The sequence below is a fragment of the Sus scrofa genome, chromosome 1 (genome assembly GCF_000003025.6).
Source record: "Sus scrofa isolate TJ Tabasco breed Duroc chromosome 1, Sscrofa11.1, whole genome shotgun sequence".
NCBI classification, from domain to species: Eukaryota; Metazoa; Chordata; class Mammalia; order Artiodactyla; family Suidae; genus Sus; species Sus scrofa.
In genome coordinates, this window is record NC_010443.5 from 246,170,616 (window position 1) to 246,188,873 (window position 18,258).

General features: G+C 46.8%; 1 protein-coding gene across 1 annotated transcript in view; it reads right to left on the bottom strand.

Moving 5' to 3' along the window:
* The window catches only part of ABCA1 (ATP-binding cassette, sub-family A (ABC1), member 1), a 134,216-nt gene that overhangs the window by 26,339 nt on the left and 89,619 nt on the right, over positions 1-18,258 (bottom strand). The window contains 15 exon segments of the mRNA NM_001317080.1: positions 128-317; positions 2,408-2,506; positions 4,236-4,360; positions 5,988-6,136; positions 7,223-7,336; positions 7,677-7,725; positions 8,804-9,006; positions 9,916-9,988; positions 11,493-11,713; positions 12,542-12,679; positions 12,881-13,023; positions 13,887-14,018; positions 15,045-15,216; positions 16,257-16,370; positions 17,484-17,688. Coding sequence (NP_001304009.1) covers positions 128-317; positions 2,408-2,506; positions 4,236-4,360; positions 5,988-6,136; positions 7,223-7,336; positions 7,677-7,725; positions 8,804-9,006; positions 9,916-9,988; positions 11,493-11,713; positions 12,542-12,679; positions 12,881-13,023; positions 13,887-14,018; positions 15,045-15,216; positions 16,257-16,370; positions 17,484-17,688 — 2,127 coding nt within the window.

The window sequence follows — 18,258 nt, forward strand, 5'->3', positions numbered from 1 at the left end:
CACGGTGCTCTGGTTCTATCTCAAACAAGCAAGGAAACTAGGCTGACTTCAAAATGTGTCATCCAGACCTTCTTCCCAGCCCACCCTGCACCCCTACCTGAACAGTCACACCCTGAAAGTGACTCACCTGTGGAGGAGGCAGCCCCCCTGCCCCCAGGGGACACACTGGCAGCATCTTCTTGATTTTATCACTGCTACACTGGCAGGCAGGGGAGGGGTTCGCCATCGTCCAGTTCCCATTTTGGAAGAGGTCCCTGATGGTCTGGGGAACTGGGGCAGTGATCCATTCCTTCTCCCCCACCAAGCAGGGCTTGTCTCTGCAAAGGAACACCAGAGGTAGGATTACCCAGGAGGCCTGGCCTCTCCTGCATGTTAGAGGACAGGACCAATCAATAACAACTGCAAACATGCATCTACCCCCTCACCATTTGGTTATTTGATCCACCCCACAGACCCGTAAGCTACACACTCATTTAACAACTAAGGACGATGGCACACAGAGGACCTCAGTGCTCAGACAGTGAACTCAAGTCAGTCTAACTAGCAGCATTCAATCTCTCACCCATGTGTTCACTCAACAAACATCTGAGCATCTACTATGTGCCAGACACTGTCCTGCACATTTGAGACTCTGGGGTGAAACGACAGCTTCTGCCTTCATGGAGTTTGTGTACCCGTGAAAGCATTAGGTAACAAACAAATAAATAATACAATCTTTAGATGGCCAAAAGTGATGCAAAATAAAGAGAGAAAGGACTACCTGAACAGGTCAGGTCATAAACTTCGGCCAAAACCTAAATGATGAGAGAGAACCAGAACAAGCCCAGGCAGGGGTTGAGGGGGAAGAATATTATAAGCAGAAGCAACGGAAACAGGTGAAAAGGTCCTGAGTTCAATGTTTAAGGAACAACAGGAAGGCAGTGGGGCTGGGATGTGATGAGCTATGAGGAGCAGTGATAGAGATGAGGAGGAGAGGGAGGGAGGAGCCAGAGGACACAGGCCTTAGAAGGAATCTGCATTTTATGATCAATGTGCTGAACACTGGTAGAAAATGTCAAGATGTGCTTTATGTTTTAAAACAAGTAGAGAGTTTAGGGGTGAACGGGGATGAGAGTTGTTGGTCCATGAAGAGCTGGGTCATTTGCAAGCATCCCAGGGGAATAAGGAAGGACAGGCCTTTATGTCCGATTTGAGCTCTGAGTTACTGTGGGAACATTAGAAGGTCACTTGCCCTCTCCCTCTCAGGGCCTATTTTCTCCACTAGTAAAACAAAAGTATCAAATGATTTGTTACAATAAGTCATATTTCAACAAGGCACTTCTAATATCCCTTCCAGTTTCAAAATTCTGCAGTTTACAGCAGAGCCACAGTCTTGAGATGATTCTTACAGCAAACGAATAGTTTTGTGGATTGCTCTCTAGCTCTTTTTTTTTTTTTTAATTTAATTTAAAAAATGTTTTTAGAGCCATGCCTGCAGCATGTGGACGTTCCCAGGCTAGGAGCTCAATCAGAGCTGCAACTGCAGGCCTGTACCACAGCCGTAGCCATGCCAGATCTGAGCCTCATCTTCCATCCATCCTGCAGCCTGCTGCAACACTGGATCATTAACCCACTGAGCAAGGCCAGGGATGGAACCTGCATCCTCACAGAGACAACATTGGGTCCTTAACCTACTGAGCCACAAGGTGAACTCGAAGGAGTCAGTCTTTCTACACCTTCTTTCTACACCTTCTCAGGCTCTCCACAAGCCCTCAGTCTGTGGTTAACCACCTCAAGTGCAAATTCTATCTGAGCCTGGAAACTTGAACCTGCCTCTGCCATCACTGAGCTTTCTCAGAAGTGCCTCACCTCTCTGCCTTTACTCATAAAGCTCTCCAGACACACTTAGAGTCATATGGGTGTTTCACTGAATTTACTGACACACTGCCTACTTTTCAAAAAAAGAATTTTGGAGGAGCATATGATAAAAAATATGCTACTCTAAAAGAAGAAAACGATCATTTCTATAAAAACTATGTCGTCTTTTCAGGGTGTTAGGGTGAAGAAGCTGATAAGCAGAACTGAAAATTATACATAATGGGAGCCCATCTCTGCACTTAAGTATAGGCATGCGGGGGAAGGGGTCAGTAAATACAAAGTGCTATTTAAATATTAATTTCTAAAGCAGTAAGAAAACAGCTATAGTGATTTGCCTGGCAGGATGCAGAAGACTCTCCTAGTCTATCATGTTCCTAGATGGTCTGATTAGATCATCACATTAACTTTTTTAAAATACAAAATGACTCAAAGGGCAACTGATAGCAGTCATAACGTGGCAAACAAGTGACAAATGCAGTGCAGAGATCACACAAGGTGACAAGCAGAGGAAGCCAGCCCCAGAGGGGCTCCCAGCTCAAGTGGCACTCACGGGATTGGGTTCCCTTCCATACACCGGGTCCCGAAGCCAGGCTTTCTGGTGAGGGCATTCAAGAGTTCCTGGGTGCCCACGTCCTCAGGTGCATCATTACTGTGGGCACATGAGAGGCAGCCAGCACAGCAATTCATTAAAACCATGAATTAGGGGGAGGAAAGGTTTATTTAAAAAAGAAAATTAAACATTTTATTAAGTACTTCCTGTATGCCAAGCTCTTAAGACGGAAATGAATAAAACACAGAACCACCTACAAGGAACTCAGCCTCTGGCCTGAGTGTATTTAGCATCAAGGCAACATACAGCACCCCAAAATGGAGCTTGTGTAAATAAGTTATACATACAGAAGCGGGTGCACACACGTGTACACACCCACCCACATATACACATTTATGTATATATTTTTTAACTTTTTATTTTTTTAATTATTTAGGGCTGCACATGTGGCTTATGGAAGTTCCCAGGCTAGGGGTGGAATCAGAGCTACGGCTGCCGCCTTCGCCAAAGCCACAGCATCTGCAACCTACACCACAGCTCACAGCAACACCAGATCCTTAATCTGGTGAAAGAGGCCAGGAATCAAACCTGTATCCTCATGGATACTAGTCGGGTTTGTTACTGCTGAGCCACAATGGGAACTCTCTACAAATATATATATATATATTTTAGTGTGAAGTACTTGGATTCCCTGAAGATCAGTATTTCAAAAGTGCTTTCACAATTATCCATTAGGCAGAAACAACCAGGATTTTCTAGGAAAGGGCAGATTTTATTGGCCAAATGTTTACACAGACAACTGGAAAACATAAGCCTGTGTTCCATAATCCTGGGCAACACAAGGTTGGGAAAGGAAAGAAGAACGTAAACCTGCACTAAATAGGAAGGAAGCATGGAATTTGAGAAAAAGAGACTATTCATATGTTTACTTTTTTCCTTTTTTTAGAGCTTCCCTTTGACATCATTGGCACATGTCTCCCATTGAAAGGTCTGTGAATACCATGGGACTGAGGAAAATTCCTGCAGTCCCATGTGTTTGTAGCCTTGGATTGTTATGCAGTAGCTGGTATTTTCCTCATCTAAAGAAAAACACTAGCTTCCACATGTAAGTGATAGCATTTGATGTTGGTGTCTCATTGTCTGACTGACTTCACTTAGCGTGATAACTTTTATGAACTTCTTTGCAGAATACTGACTCACAGACTTTGAAAAACTTATGGTTTCCAAAGTTGACAGTTGGCAGGGGTAGGGGGTGGGGAATGCACTGAGGTTGTGGGATGGAAATCCTATAAAACTGGATTGTGATGATCATTGTACAACTACAAATGTAATAAATTCATTGAGTAATAAAAAAAGAAAGAAAAAAATAAAAGTTTACATCTAAAAAAAAAAAGAAAAAAAGAAACACTAGCCATTATCTATAACTTAAAAAAGACTAAATAATAAATACATGGATTGCACCATGCAGAAAACAAGAACCTGGAGGTGTGATGCTTTGACAGTGTGTGGAAGCCCCATGTTAATAAAGACGCAGTTATGTAAACCCAAATATATTATAGCTCAATTATAGATTTTGCAAGGGCAGATTATTTACATAAAACACCTATGTTCCTGACAACAACATATAAAGAAGAAAGAGTTCAGATGCAGCAAGAGGGCTGGCCCATTAGTTCAGTTTTGTTCACGGCTATCCTTTGCATCTTATATGAGTTCATATGAGGGCTGTAGCCACAGCTGATAAATCCAGGCCCCTTCCCCTTGGCCTTCAGCATAGTAAACACCCTTCCTGAGCTCTCCTCCCACCTTGGCAGGGAAGGCCAACACACACCTGACAAATGTGTACTGTTCGTTGTACATCCAGGGCTGAAGTTCCAGGCTGGGGTACTTGCCAAAGGGTGGCACAATCAAGCTGAACACTAGGGCAATGCAGACAAACACAGCTGGCAGGATAATCTATAATCAGGGGTGGGGGGGAAGAGAAATTGCAGAAGGGCAAGGGTTAGAAAGAAGGCCATGGGCAAGGCCCTGGGAGTCCAGCCAGTCTCCCAGATCAGCCTGCACTCGGATGTGTACAGGTCTGGGCTCAGCTCCTCCAAGGCATTCTTGGCAGGTTGCAGGCCGAGACTGCAATCGAAACCTCTTCCCTCCAGGGCAATTCTGAAAGCTGACAACACAAGGCCAGAGTCTGTGGCCACCTGGCAGGGGCATCAAGCTGAGAACTTCACAGAGTGAACAGTGGTCACATGCCAGGGTGACTCAGAACACTGGGTCCCTCTTTTCCCTGAAAACCCTGAAAGCTCAGCTCAGCTCAGGGGAAAGCTGAGAGCACAAGCCTGGACCAAGAACCAGAAAACTTGCAGCTTCATTTTGTCTCTACTACAAGTACATCTATGTGAAGTCAGGTCCCCTCTGGCCTCAGTTTTCTCATTTGTAGTCTGCAGACAGACTGGATGACCCATTGAGATCTCATACTCTGATAAAACCACTTTACAGCACTACTCTATTGAATGAGAATAGCAGCCACCACCACTCCACCCCCTTAGCCTCAAAAAGCATAATTAACCCAAAGCCTTGTTAAACCATCTTAAACACCTGAACACCTGTTTTATCTGAAAACAATGACTTGTACATACTTTTAAGTAAACTCTTTTAGCTTCTTCCATTTATTTAGGAAGAAATTTAGCCCTAAAAAACTGATTCAAAGATGCCCCCGCTTCTAATGTTCTCCAGTTTCAATGCAGAAAATTAATTCCATGGGAAAATATTGAATGAGCATCCTCTCATTTAATTATCATTACAACCCTAAGTAGTAGCATCACTATGGCTAATCAGCAAACAAGGTAACTGAGGCTCAGAGACTTAAGTAACTTGCCCAAGGCCACAGAGCCAGTAACACAACCGCAACTCAAATCTAAGTCTGTATGCTCCAAACTCATATTCTTTGCATTCCCCACACTGTCTAGAGGGAAGAAACTCTGTAACCTCTTTCTTTACATTTCTTGATTTAGAGTGGAATAATTTCATCCCTTACCCAGCAAGTTCACATGCAAATATGCAGGCAAGAGTGGAAAGAGTCTTCTCTGTTTAGCACTTTTTTTTTTCTGACCTCTGGTTATCTTTTCTAACAGTTTGCAATTAAACATCAACTTGGAGAAAAATCAAGTTTCCAATAAGTCCATATGTCAAGTGCATCTAGGCATATCCTCTTTGAAGTTAGCAAAGTTTAATTCATCCAGCCAGTTTTTCTAAACTTTATCCTAGTTATGCTCTCCTTTATGATAAACCTAACACATGGTAATTACTAGTGTGAGGCCCATTCTAAGCACTTACTCATTTTAATTTTCATAACAATATGTCAAGTTATTATTATTATTCCCATTTTATAGATAAGGAGATCGAGGTTTAGAGAAGTAACCCGTCAAAAGATATGAGTGTACCAAGCAGAATCAGGATTGAAATACAGATGATCTGGCTCCAGCATCTATCTCATATTCATGATGATGTCTCTGCCTTCACTGGTCAGGGAGCCTACAGCCCATCCAGGGATCCTGCATCCTTGGCCTGGAACAGCACCTCTCACCTGAGCAAAAAATCCCTTCCGACTCCGCCTGGCAATCAGCAGCCTCTTCCACAAAAGGGCCACAAACTGCTGCTGAGTGAGTTTCCAGCCCTTCACTTGGTAGGAGCCCTTGCCGTCCATACCGCTGAGCAGGTCTGTTTCCCTGGATTCTGAAGAAAAGCCAACACTGAAGGTCACCTATTCTGTCAGGCATTTTTGACATCTCCATGCTCCTCCCTCCAGCATCTTCAGCAACCATCTCTGAGGCTTGCATTTGAATGGAAAGTAAAGGTGTAAGGGCCTTCATGACACATACACGTCTGAGAAAAAGTTCTGACCCCCAAAGTGTAACAGCAGCAGCCTCTGCCTTTGGGTTCTTGTCTGATGAATACAGAAAATGAAGACGCCCTGAGACAACTGAAGAGACATGTTCACACATAATGAATGGTGTTACAGAAGCCATTCAGATGGCGCAAGTCATCCTCGATTTCTTACACAATATTTTACAAAACAGACCATACATGCAGGCTGACACTCTTGAGAACCCATGATGGCACTTTGTCTCCCATCTATTCTATTTTTGGTAAAAGGTGGACACCTTTCAGTGCTCGAGGTACTGATGATGTATGAAGTTAGAGAGAACACCAGACTCACATATTCACGTGCACAGGGATGGGAGAGCCAGGGAGGTTTCTTTCCTAAAAATTTTACAGACATCCTTGGCTTTAATACAGGATTTTTTAACTGCAGTAGCTTGACATCTTGCCAATATTTGCTTGATTTCTTGCCTCCCCTTCCCATCCCAGTCAGCCACAGGGACACACTCATCCAAAATAGCCAAGTCCAAGGGTGCAATTAATGCTAAAAGCAAAATCACCCTGTTCTTTCAAAACCGACCATCCATTCAAACAAACATTTAACACCTAATGAACTAAACACCTAATGACTGCAAGAAAACTAGGACTTTACAGAAAAGATAATCAATGGATTCAGAAGACTGAGGGGCCGTCTTCTGAGGTGTATAGACAGAAAGGTCTCAGTGCCGTGACGGAAGCGACGAGGACAGGTGCTTTCACGTTTGACCGTATGCACAGCACTGGAAAAGGGAAAGCAGCTTTTCTCATTCTCTCTCTTCCCTTTGGACCCTGTAGGTACCTATCATCCTAGTTCAAGGACATCAAAAGATAATACTAAGGAAGAACATAAGAGAGACATTCACTTTCAAGCAATGGAATGCATCACTTGCCCAAACGGACCTGGGTCTACGTCGGAATCATTTGGATCAGCAGCATCGTCTTCAGTGAATGGGCGAAGACAGCTCTGCTTGTCCCCGAAGACCCGTCTGTTTCGTCTCGCTGGGAGGGTGCCATCTGAAGACAAAGGGAAGGAACCCCACATTTTAGTTTATTTGTAACAAAACAAACTCTCCACATCTGTGACAGATCTATACACTAAGGAGTTCTCTGGTGGCTAGTAGTCAAGGATCCAGTGATGTCACGGATGTGGTTCGGGTCACTACTGTGGCACAGGTTTGATGCTTGGCCCAGGAACTTCCACACACCGTGGACCAAAAAAAAAAATTTTTTTTTAATTCAAAAAAGTAAAATAAAGATTGTCATAAAACAATGTGAAAGAAAAAGCACAAGCCAGGTGAGCTAAGACAGCCTGGAGGTGGCAGAACCAACAGTGTGCAGCCTCCTAGAGGGTTACCTGAGGTCTCAGCGTCCACCCCACTCTCTTCAGCCACTTTGAGGAATATCTGAAAAATAAGAGTGAGAATATTATAAGCACCACCTTGTGAGAGCAACTGTCCCATGATTATTACATGACTGAATGGTAGGCTGGCTCCTGAAGACAAAAAGTTGAAGCCTCATTTATTAATAAAACTTTGTCAGCATCATTTGGGAGAGAGAAGGTGTTTTTACTAGAGAACATTTCCCCAGTGGTGAGAACTATCAATCCAGACAATCATTTTCAAATTAAAACCATGACATCAGGACACTACAGAAGGAGAAACTTGTCTTGAAGCTACAGGGAATGAGCCAACCCACTTCTTCCAAGTCTATGGCCCCAGATCTCTGAGTTGGCTAGCGTGATAGAATGACCAGGAAAGGAGGGGACTCCCATCACTAGAAATGCAATGGCAGGACTCAAACATCACAAGAGAATCTGACCTAGACCAATGATTTCCAAACTCTGATCTACAGATAGCTGCCCAGAAAGCATACAATAAAAAGCACAGACATCAAAGCCTCACCTCCAGAAATTCTGATTCAGAGACCCTGGAGCTCAGCCTTGGAATTTTTGTCATCAATAATATCCTCAAAAGATTCTGCTGCACAGAAAACCTTGGGGACTACCGGGCCAGACAATTTTTATATCTCTTCCAGCCCTCAAGGCCCCTCTTACACAGTAACAGAACATGGGCTTTAAAGCCCCAAACCCCTGATTCTGAATCCATAGCTCAGCACCCCTGAGTGTCAACTTTCTCATCTTGTTATGAGGACTAAATGAAGTCACAATGATTTGAAACAAAAACAAAACACATCAAGGTCAGCACATGGCACAAGTAGATTTTCCAGAAATGTTGGAAATTATGCACACATATTTAGGACCTATGCATGGTCGTGACAGTCATACCAGGGGGCAATCCTAATGCTTCCTTCCATCATCCACTACAATCTTAGATGGTTACCTGGGACCAACATTACCCAGGTGCCAACAACCTAAAGGCCCAATGCCTAGTGCCACATAATGCTATCCCAGTGGAGCTGCAGGCCAGTGGTCTGGTCTCAGGGTTGCTGGCCCTGCTATATCCTGTCAGCCTCTGAACTTACTTCTTCCAGGGTGGTCTCTGAGATGCCATAACTGGAGATGCCCAGGTCTGAGAGCCGGTCGTCAATCTCATGGAAGAGTTCCACAAAGGCTCCCTCTCTGGCAGCTTCGTAGGGCAGCACGTAGGTCAGCTCATGTCCAATGTCTTCCACCAGCCGGGCCTCGGCCACATGCTTCCTGATGAGGTTGGAGATAGCGGAGACGTCTGTAGGGACCAAAGTACACAGAGGGTTCAGCCAACTCAGTGGCTCCAGGTTAAGGGCCAGCCACTCCCTGCCTACTCCTCAGAGTCTGCCGCCTGCACTTGATTCTTGCCCCAGACACTGAAGTCATTCCACATATTCACCTGTGGCCCAAGAGTTCCTGGGGGCAGGGACTGTGTCTTACCTTGTATCACCAAAGCCAGGCACAGTGCAGGTTCTTAGAGCATGGTGGGGGGCAGGAAGGGGGCTGGATGACTTCTTGAGGTTGAAAGCCTGGTGTCTATTCCCTAAACTCTAGGATTCTTCCCTGGAAAACTTGACTAAAGAAACCTTATAAGATTCTTCACCTTTTTCTAACCTTTTAAAGGAGGCTCCTTCTATCTCAATAGAGCACTAACCCAACGGTTTATAGAAGGAGACATCTTCCTGGGAAGAGCCAGCTGTCAGGACTGGGAAGACATGGCCAGGGTGACGATTTCTGTTCCATGTATGTTACTTTGATGCTGGCCTCCTGGGGCTAAATCCAGCAGGCTGTTCCTCTCTTGGGCTCTCACCCTTCCTATGCACTGAACTCCAATCCCTACCCCATTGGCGTGGCCCTCAGCTCCTCATCCCTGGCCTCCAGTGTCCAGTGTTCAGCCAGATCCACTCCCCTAAGGACTCTCCACCCCAGTCATCTGAGTTCTCTGGGACACTGCCCTGCCAGCTCCCAGACCAAGCCCCAGGCTCCCAGCAAGCATCAGGCCAATCCGCCACCAAGCTGCACCCTCTCCCACAGCCGCCCAGCCCCAGCCCAGCAGCAAACCTTGAGTCAGCGCCACCAGCCTCTGCACCTCTCCTCCTCTGCCTCCACTCTGCCCAGCTGGGGGAAGCTCAGGCACCACCTGAATAAGAAACCCCAGAGTCCTTACCGATGGTCAGTGTGTCACTTTCATGGTCGCTGCCCAGGCCAGCATCAGAACTGCTCTGAGAAACACTGTCCTCCTGATGGCAAAGAAGGAGGTGAGAACGGGTCAGGGACCGAGCAAGGTACAGCCACCACCACCTTCGCCAGGGGGCTTCCAAGAGGCTGTGTGAGAACTAGAGCAAAAAGCTTCTCCTGGGAGGCATGCAACTGGGCAGCCTTGGCTTCTGAAGCCACTGTCTGATCTGACATGTGGGTGCTGGGTGCATGACAAGCAGACCTCTCAAAAGAACTATGGCCTGCCAGGGAGTGCCAGAACCAGACACTCACCAACCATCTCAGGCAGGCAACTGCCTGCCTGGTTGTCTAGTTCAGTGCTTCTCAAGCTTTAATTTGTGTTCATCACCAGGGGACCTTGTTAAAATGCAGATTCTATTTAAGAAGTCTGTGTTGGGCCCAAGTTTCTGCATTTCTATCAAGCTCCCAAGTGATCCCAATGGTGCTGGTCTCAGACCACACTTTGAGTCACCAGGTGCTGGTTAAAAGGCAAGTGAGTGGACAGGACATCAAGGCCAAGATATAAGTGTTTTAGGTGCCACTGTTTCAACACATAAATACATCTCAGGCATGTACTGCAGGACAGGGGAAAATATACCTGGTTATTGGGTTTTTGTTTTTGTTTTTGTTTTGCTTTTTAGGGCCTCACCAATGGCATATTGAAATTCCCAGTCTAGGGGTCGAATTAGAGCTACAGCTGTTGGCCTACACCACAGCCACAGCAACTCGGGATCTGAGCCATGTCTGCAACCTACACCACAGTTCATGGCAATGCCAGTTCCCTGACCCACTGAGCGAAGCCAGGATCAAACCTGCAACCTCATGGTTACCAGCTGGACTCGTTTCCACTGTACCACAACGGAACTCTTGGTTATTGGGTTTTGATCTCACCTCTGTTACTCATTTGCTGGGTGGCCTTGAAAATAAACTAAATCCCTATAGGCTTCTCACTTCCCTCATTTGGGATAATAACTGCAATACCTTCTTCCCAGGGTTGCTCTGCCTTTGAGGTGACAGATGTAAAAAAAAAAAAAAAAAAAAAAAGTTTGCAAATGACAACAATGCACAATGAATTAATTATTATTGTGATGTCTTTTTACACCCAAAGTTTGCTAGAGTGAGTGACTAGCATGAAATCGGTGCTCCATAAGTATTGTTTTGTAGTTTAAAAGTTAAGGTCAACAAGATTTAAAGGTAATGAGCAGGCACATCACAGCATTCTGCAGCCAAGGTTCTTAACTCTTGGCAAGTCTCTCTTCAACAAAATAAAGTCCTCCAAGGACCTTCTCCATCACTCATCATACCTCCATGTGAAAAAGGAAATGGGATTCAACAGAGCTAGGACAATGGGAACAGAAGTCTCCTGAGCTTTGCATGTACAAGGTATGACATGGTCTCGAAGAAACCAGAGAGCAGGAGATGGTGGTCTCGACATGGCAGAGTGGGACAGATGTGGACCCGACATTCACAGCCAATGAGTCCGGACTCCTCAGACCTGGCACCAGCCCAGCAGAGACTGCAACTCACCTTTTTCGGGTACGACACAGTGCTACTGCTATTTCTGCACGAGCTGAGGGAGGACTCCACATCCTTCTTGACCAGGGTCAGGTAGTAGCCTGTCCCCAGCTGGTTCTTCAGGAACAGGGAGGAGCCCACGCAGCACAGCTTCCCATGGGAAATGATGGCAATCCTGTCCCCCAGGATGTCCGCCTCATCCATGTGGTGTGTGGAGAGAATGATGGTGCGGCCTGCCGGCACAAACACAGGGACGTGGGACAGGTGAGGCCCGCTGTGCTCACTGACCACAGGGGCAGGGACAACAGGACTGAGCAGGGTTAAGCATGGGAGGAAGACCCAGAGGCCTGAGTGCCCGCGACCCCTGGGATGGCAATGCTGTGAGGGTCGCTGCTGCATCCTCAGAGAAAAAGGACAGGAATGTTTATTTGGGAGCTTGCTACATGCCAGCAGTGCACTAGGTGGGCTACATCCATCCTCACTTAACTTCATCCTCTGCAGGGAGGCACTATTATTACAGATAAGAAACTGAGGCAAGTTAAATTTTTCCAAGGTTTCGAGCCAGCTTGAGCTCCTTGCGCTGCACCACCTCGTGTTCCTTCCACCCCTCCAAGCTGACTGCCCATCATGTTCCTGCACCACTCCCATCCATGCATTTATTCATCTGTCCTGTCGGCACACAAATGAAGTGTCCCACATAGGGTCAGAGATGAATGACAACACAGCCTCGGCTCTCAGGAATCTCAGTCTGTAGGGGATATAATTACATCATACATGGGAAGGTTCTATGCTGGGGGTAACCCTGGTGGTGCACAGAGGACCCCATTTACCCCATTTCTCTTATTCTTGCAGAGCCCTAGGGAATGAAGCATCAATCTGAAGTGTCTTATAAACGCGGCCTCCCACCCACATTCCAGAGCTGAGCTCAGAGGTCAGTTCCGCATTCTTGCTGAGAAGCAATTCTGTTCCTCTAGCAAGAACGGCCATGATTCAGCCAGACTTCGAGAGCCTCTTCCCCCCCGCCCCCAGCCCAGGAAGCAAAATAAATACACATCAGTGACCTTGTCGATATTTCAGCAGCAGCTCCCAAATTCCCCTGCGGGAGTAAGGGTCCACACCAGCTGTGGGCTCATCCAGAATGACAACCTTGGATCCCCCGACAAAGGCCAAGGCCACAGACAGCTTTCTCTGCATTCCTCCTATGAGAGAGTAGACAGGCTCCAGGACCAGCCACAAAGAGTGATGGCAGAGGTGGTGAGAGACAGATGGAGGTGTCCACCTGGGGACGAGCCAGGGACACATTTCCTAACCCACCTTCCAACCCCCTCTCCCCAAAGCTGGGGACCCTGAGTGTTGTTGGGGGAGGGGGAGGGGAGGAGAAAGGCAGCTCCAGGCCTCACCTGACAGCTGACTTGTTTTGCTTTTCAGTTTGCTGGGTGGCAAGCCGACATCCAGGGCCATCTGCTCCATCTCGGCCTTCACGTGCTTCTCCGAGAGCCCTTTCAGGCGGGCATAGAACCAGATGTGCTCTTCAACAGTCAGCCTGGGGACAGAGGCCAGGTCCATTCTGGGCCCCGCAGGATGCACCAGAACACAATCCCTCCTCACCCAGAACACAAGAGGCACGGTTTTCTCCCTGCCGCCTTCTTTATTTTTTTTTCAACTTTATCAATTTCTGAAAATAATCTCCAGGAAGGACTTAAGGTGGAACAGCAGTGAGCAACTACATGAGCTGCTCAAGAAACCAAAGCGGCAAAGCCACAGGTCATGTCCACCCTACTCCCTGCAGGTCCAGCCCCCAAGCATCAGGCAGCAGGTCCTCAAGGGCCCTCATGGCCCCACCCACCAAGGAGCTGGCTCAGCATTGGCGGGGAGCAGCACCCCCCAAACATGAAGTCCCTCAGCCCTTAGAGAAGGCCCTGTGAAGGACACAAGCCTGAGCTGCTTACTGCAGGCAAGAGGAAACCAGGGCCCAGAAGGGGGACCTTGTCCAAGGTCACAGAACTCAGGTCTCTCTCTAGTCACCACGGGGCTCCCTGCCTGCTGATGGACAAACTGAATGGGAGCAAAAGCTTTGAGCAGCAAACCCAGGGCCATCACACCAAGGGCCCTGAGGTACCGCCAGGTGAGATCGGCACAGGCCTCGGGGAGGTGTGGCGGGAGAAAGGATGTCCTTACTCCAGAAGAACAGAAATGAGAGCACCAGTTCCCAAGCCCCTCCCACCCAGCTGGACAGATGTACCCTCCCCTCTCAACAGATCTCTTACTTTTCCCAAACTGAAGGACAACCAGGTCTCAACATGTCCAAGAAGGTGAGGCCTGCTGCCCCCAAAGAAGGTAAAATGCTTAAGTCTCATCCACCCATGACTCATGTCACACATCTGAAGAGGGTCAGCTGGTACTCACATGTCAAACAGCACGTTATGCTGGGGACAGACCCCCAGGTTCTGCCGGATGGTGCTCATCTCGGAGCGAATGTCTTTTCCCAGAATGTAGGCAGTACCCGAGGTGGGAGGGAACAACCCTGTCAGGATTGACCTGAGGACAAGAACAGTAAAGTACAGGAGGCAGGGTTAAGCCCTCTTCCTGGAGATGCTCCATTCCAGGCTGCAGAGTCTGAGCAGATGGCAGAGCCCTCCACCCCTTTGCTTCCTAAGGGACCCCAGCAGACCTCCACAAACCACAGGAGTCTTGGCTTTAGTGAACAGCTAGAAGTGGGCCTACTGGCTGGAAATGGCAATTTTAGCACCGGCATTTTTAAATGAAGATTCCAATTTGCAATGGAAAGTACACTTTAAAACATGAGTTTTGTATGCATAAGATTATACTCATGGAAAATGGACCATTAGAACAAATTATTTAAATATAAACACATTTTTGTGTTAGGTGGTAGGATTTTTGTGCACCTTTTAAAGATTTTATGTGATATTCATAATATATTGATTTTGCATTTTAAAAATGTATGAAAGAAAAACAGGAAAAGACAGTTACCTCCCCCACCCCCCAAAATATCCTTTGCAATAGTTGATGGACTACACTGAAAGCCACTGAGGCTAACTCTGGTGTTCTTATGGCCCCTGCTCCCTTCTGCAAACTACCCATTATAAGGTCCTTATAGGTCCCAGAAGGCAATCAGATAGTCAGCTGCCCAGCTGTTTCCCACATCTGCTTAAGACAGAGATCCTGGAAATGACTTCCTCCCTCCAACATAGCCAATCTTTCTCTCAACATTTTTGCCTCACAGTTTAGACCAAAGCAGCTCCGAGAGAGACCTTTTCTCAGAGTTGTCATAGCCTCAGGTTCCAAAACCACTACAGAATTCTGAGAACTAAATGGGAAACGTCATCAAAACGCCCCCAGCCTATTTGAACCTGAAGAAACATATCTAGAAACATGCAGCATTTGGAAAGCGCTCATGATTAGAGAATATTTTTATACTCATCAACCCCCCATGTGCCCTGCCCTGCCCCTGGTAACCAATGCCATGTCCTTCGGTGTGAATTTCTAACCATACAACAGAATCTTCTTGTGGCTGTTTCTGAGAGTGCCACCCCCTCTTCTTACATGGTGGTGGTCTTTCCGGCTCCATTGTGGCCCAGGAAGGAGGTAATCTGGCCTTCATAGAAATTCAGGGCTAGGCCGTCGACGGCCACCTTCATGCCATCTCGGTAAACCTTCATCAGGTTCTGAATGGACACACCCAGCTTCAGGTGGGTGGGCTCCTCCTCCATGCAGACTGTGAGGAGACAGAAGATGGAAATGAGCCCACAGAAGACACTAATCGGAGGTGTGTAAAGATACAGGGGGCGGGGCTTGTACTTTTACACCTGCCCTCTCCCCATGGCTATTTCTGATTTCTCAGGCAGGCAGACAAAATACTTATTTAGGACCTCTCTGCGCACTAGTGTTGGTGATGGGAATACAGTGATCAAGGAGCACTGAGTCTACTGTGGGGGAAAGCGCTGACAAGCAATCCAAGTGTAGAATACGGAAAGCTATCTAGAAAATACATCTAAAAACACCATGGAACTGTGGTACAGCCATCCCATGGAATACTACTCAGCCATGAAAAGAAATGAACTGCTGATACACATCACAAGTTGGAGGAATCAAGGGAATTACAATGAGTGAAAAAAAGCCAGTCTCGAAGATTAGATAACGTATAGTTCCATTTACATAACATTCCAGAAATAATGGTAAAGTCAAAACAGAGAAGAGATTAGTGGTTGAAAGGTGTTGGGGCTGAACCATGAACATCTTTACTACCTACAGTCAGGAGCCAGGAGAGGGTTCTCACTTTGAGAAATGAAGGGTAAGAAAATAAGAAGCACAGGATGAGCTCTGGCAACCACTTGGTGCAACCTGCACAGGCTCATTCATCTGTCATCAGGATGCCAGTAAGGCAGGCAGAGAAGCCATAGCTCACACTGTCTTTCCCTCTTCTTTCTAGCTGTTAGGAAGGCATGACAAGTATGTGGGTATGCAGGCATGTTGGTGGGAAAGGGGAAGGGGAAAGCACAAAAAGATCAAGAGCCACATTTCCAGAAGCCAAGAAAACAAGGGAAATGTCCCTCAGGAACCCAGACAGTGACTCCCCGTAAGTCAACAGCACTGGAAACAAATGCATGGGAGAATTTGGAAAGGCGCACTTCCTGTGATTTCTCTGCCCCAAGGGTGGTCTTAGACTCTTTGGTGGTAAGAGCCACCCCTTGTCCCTAATAGCCAGAAGGGGAAGCAACACCATAGTTAAGGGGAGGGCAGGTCAGCAGCACTCACTTTCTGATGGTCCCTTCTGGCTGGAACCAGGGTGGCTCTTCTCATCACTCTCCTCACCGAACCAGTACGACTTAGTGCAAGGGAAATACCAAGGTCTGGGGATTCCATATTGGCCTGGAAGAAGGCACAGGTGTGAGCCAAGCTCTGCAACGTCCAAGCATTCCCAAGGTATCTGAGCCAGAGACAGCCTCCCTGAGGTCTCTGCTTGACACAGTCTTCAGAGACAGGATGGAACGGAACGGAGGTGGGTGAGGAGGGAGTTGACACCTGCTGAGATCTACCAGGCATGACCCACATCCTGCACCTCTGAATCTTCCCAGCAACCCCACGAGGCAGATACCATCCTTCCTTTAGATATGAGGAAACTGAGGGATAAACAGCCTACTCAAAATCACTCAGCCCAAGATGAAAGGACCCAGCAATTGAATCCAGATCTGTAGGCTATGAAACTGCATATTCAATGGGAGGAGTTCATGTAGGCACAGGGAATGAACATTTCCCGTGTATTCTGCTAGAGGAAAATCAGAAAGTGAACTAGAAAGGGTTAAACCCCACTCTCTCAGAATTCAATCTTCTATAAAAATGTATCCAAGGCAGGTCTTGGTCAAGGAGATTTTTTTCTTTAAGGGAAGTATCAAAATGAATTTTTATGAATACTAATGGGATGAAATCATAGGCAAGGGCTTACAGCCAATGTATCTTCTTAGTCACAAGCTGTACTTAGGAAACAGAACCTCCCCTGGTGATAATTTGGGGGTACAGAATTAGAGAACTGGGTCAGTATTGGGAGGAATCTTCTGGGCTAGCTGAGCCAACCCAGTGTAACCCATCTGGGTTCACCTCCCAACACCAACACCTGCCAGCTGTGTGGCCACAGGCAAGTTACTTAACTTCTTCAAGTCACAGTTCTCTCATTTGCAAAAATGGGTAGAACAGTAGGCACCTCAGAGTAGTCTTATGAGGATTAAAAGAACCAAAGTATATAAAACACTCTGCACAGTGCCTGGCACACCGTGCTTAAGAAACAAGAGCTATATCAGTGGTAAGAGTTGTACTTTAAGCATCTGCTGCCTCCTCTTGGACTATCTGCCATAGGTCTAAAGCCCTAACCCCTTTCCAGGGACACCCAGGCCCTGCAGAAATTTCAACACAAAGAGAGGAAATCTCTACAGCTAGAAATTCCATTTCCCTGGCGGATGACTAAAGCAGAGTGGAGGTTCAGCATACCAGGAAACACAGCCTCGATGTACCAGGTCATCACCCCGTAGAGGAAGGTGTCAAAGAGCATCATGGAGACTGAGGTGGTGAGGTTGAAGCCATCTTCCTCCATGGGGCTCTCAAAGAGGTTGTCCCACTGCACCCCGATGCCCTGCTCCTCGAAAAGGGCGAAGTATTCACAGCCAAACCCAAAAGCCACAGGAGACAGCAGGCTCTGTGAGAAAGAGGCAAAAGTCACTCATCCATCTCCTTGTCTCTCATTTTCCTATCACTGCTAATGTAAATGCCACCTGGAGAAATGTGAATTTGCAAAATGGATCAATTACAAGATATGGAAATATGCATCTACAGATTCCCTTTAGGGGAGTGGGCTCTCTGGCAGCATATAAAGTGATTCTATTTATAACCACTCATTATGCACAGACATTTCACAAGTGCATATATGATAGAATGTAAAACTTTTAGAATTTTATGCTTCTAAAGATGCCTCAAGGGCTCAGCAATCCTGTAAAATGCACACGGACATCCAGACACACACACACACACACACACACACACACAATCATCAAGGTCCTCTCAAGCTCTCTGCTCAGCCAGGGATGGCTCAGTGTCACAGGAGCCTGTCTGGGGCTACTGATGTCTAAGGGGTGACAGAAACGCCTGGAACATCCTATGAAAAATTCAGGGGACAACTCACTCTTCTAGGAGCTTGCACACCTTCAAAGGCCTCTTCCTCTGTATAAGGGAGGGAGTGGTGAAGTCATGGATTTGTGGGGAGAGGTAG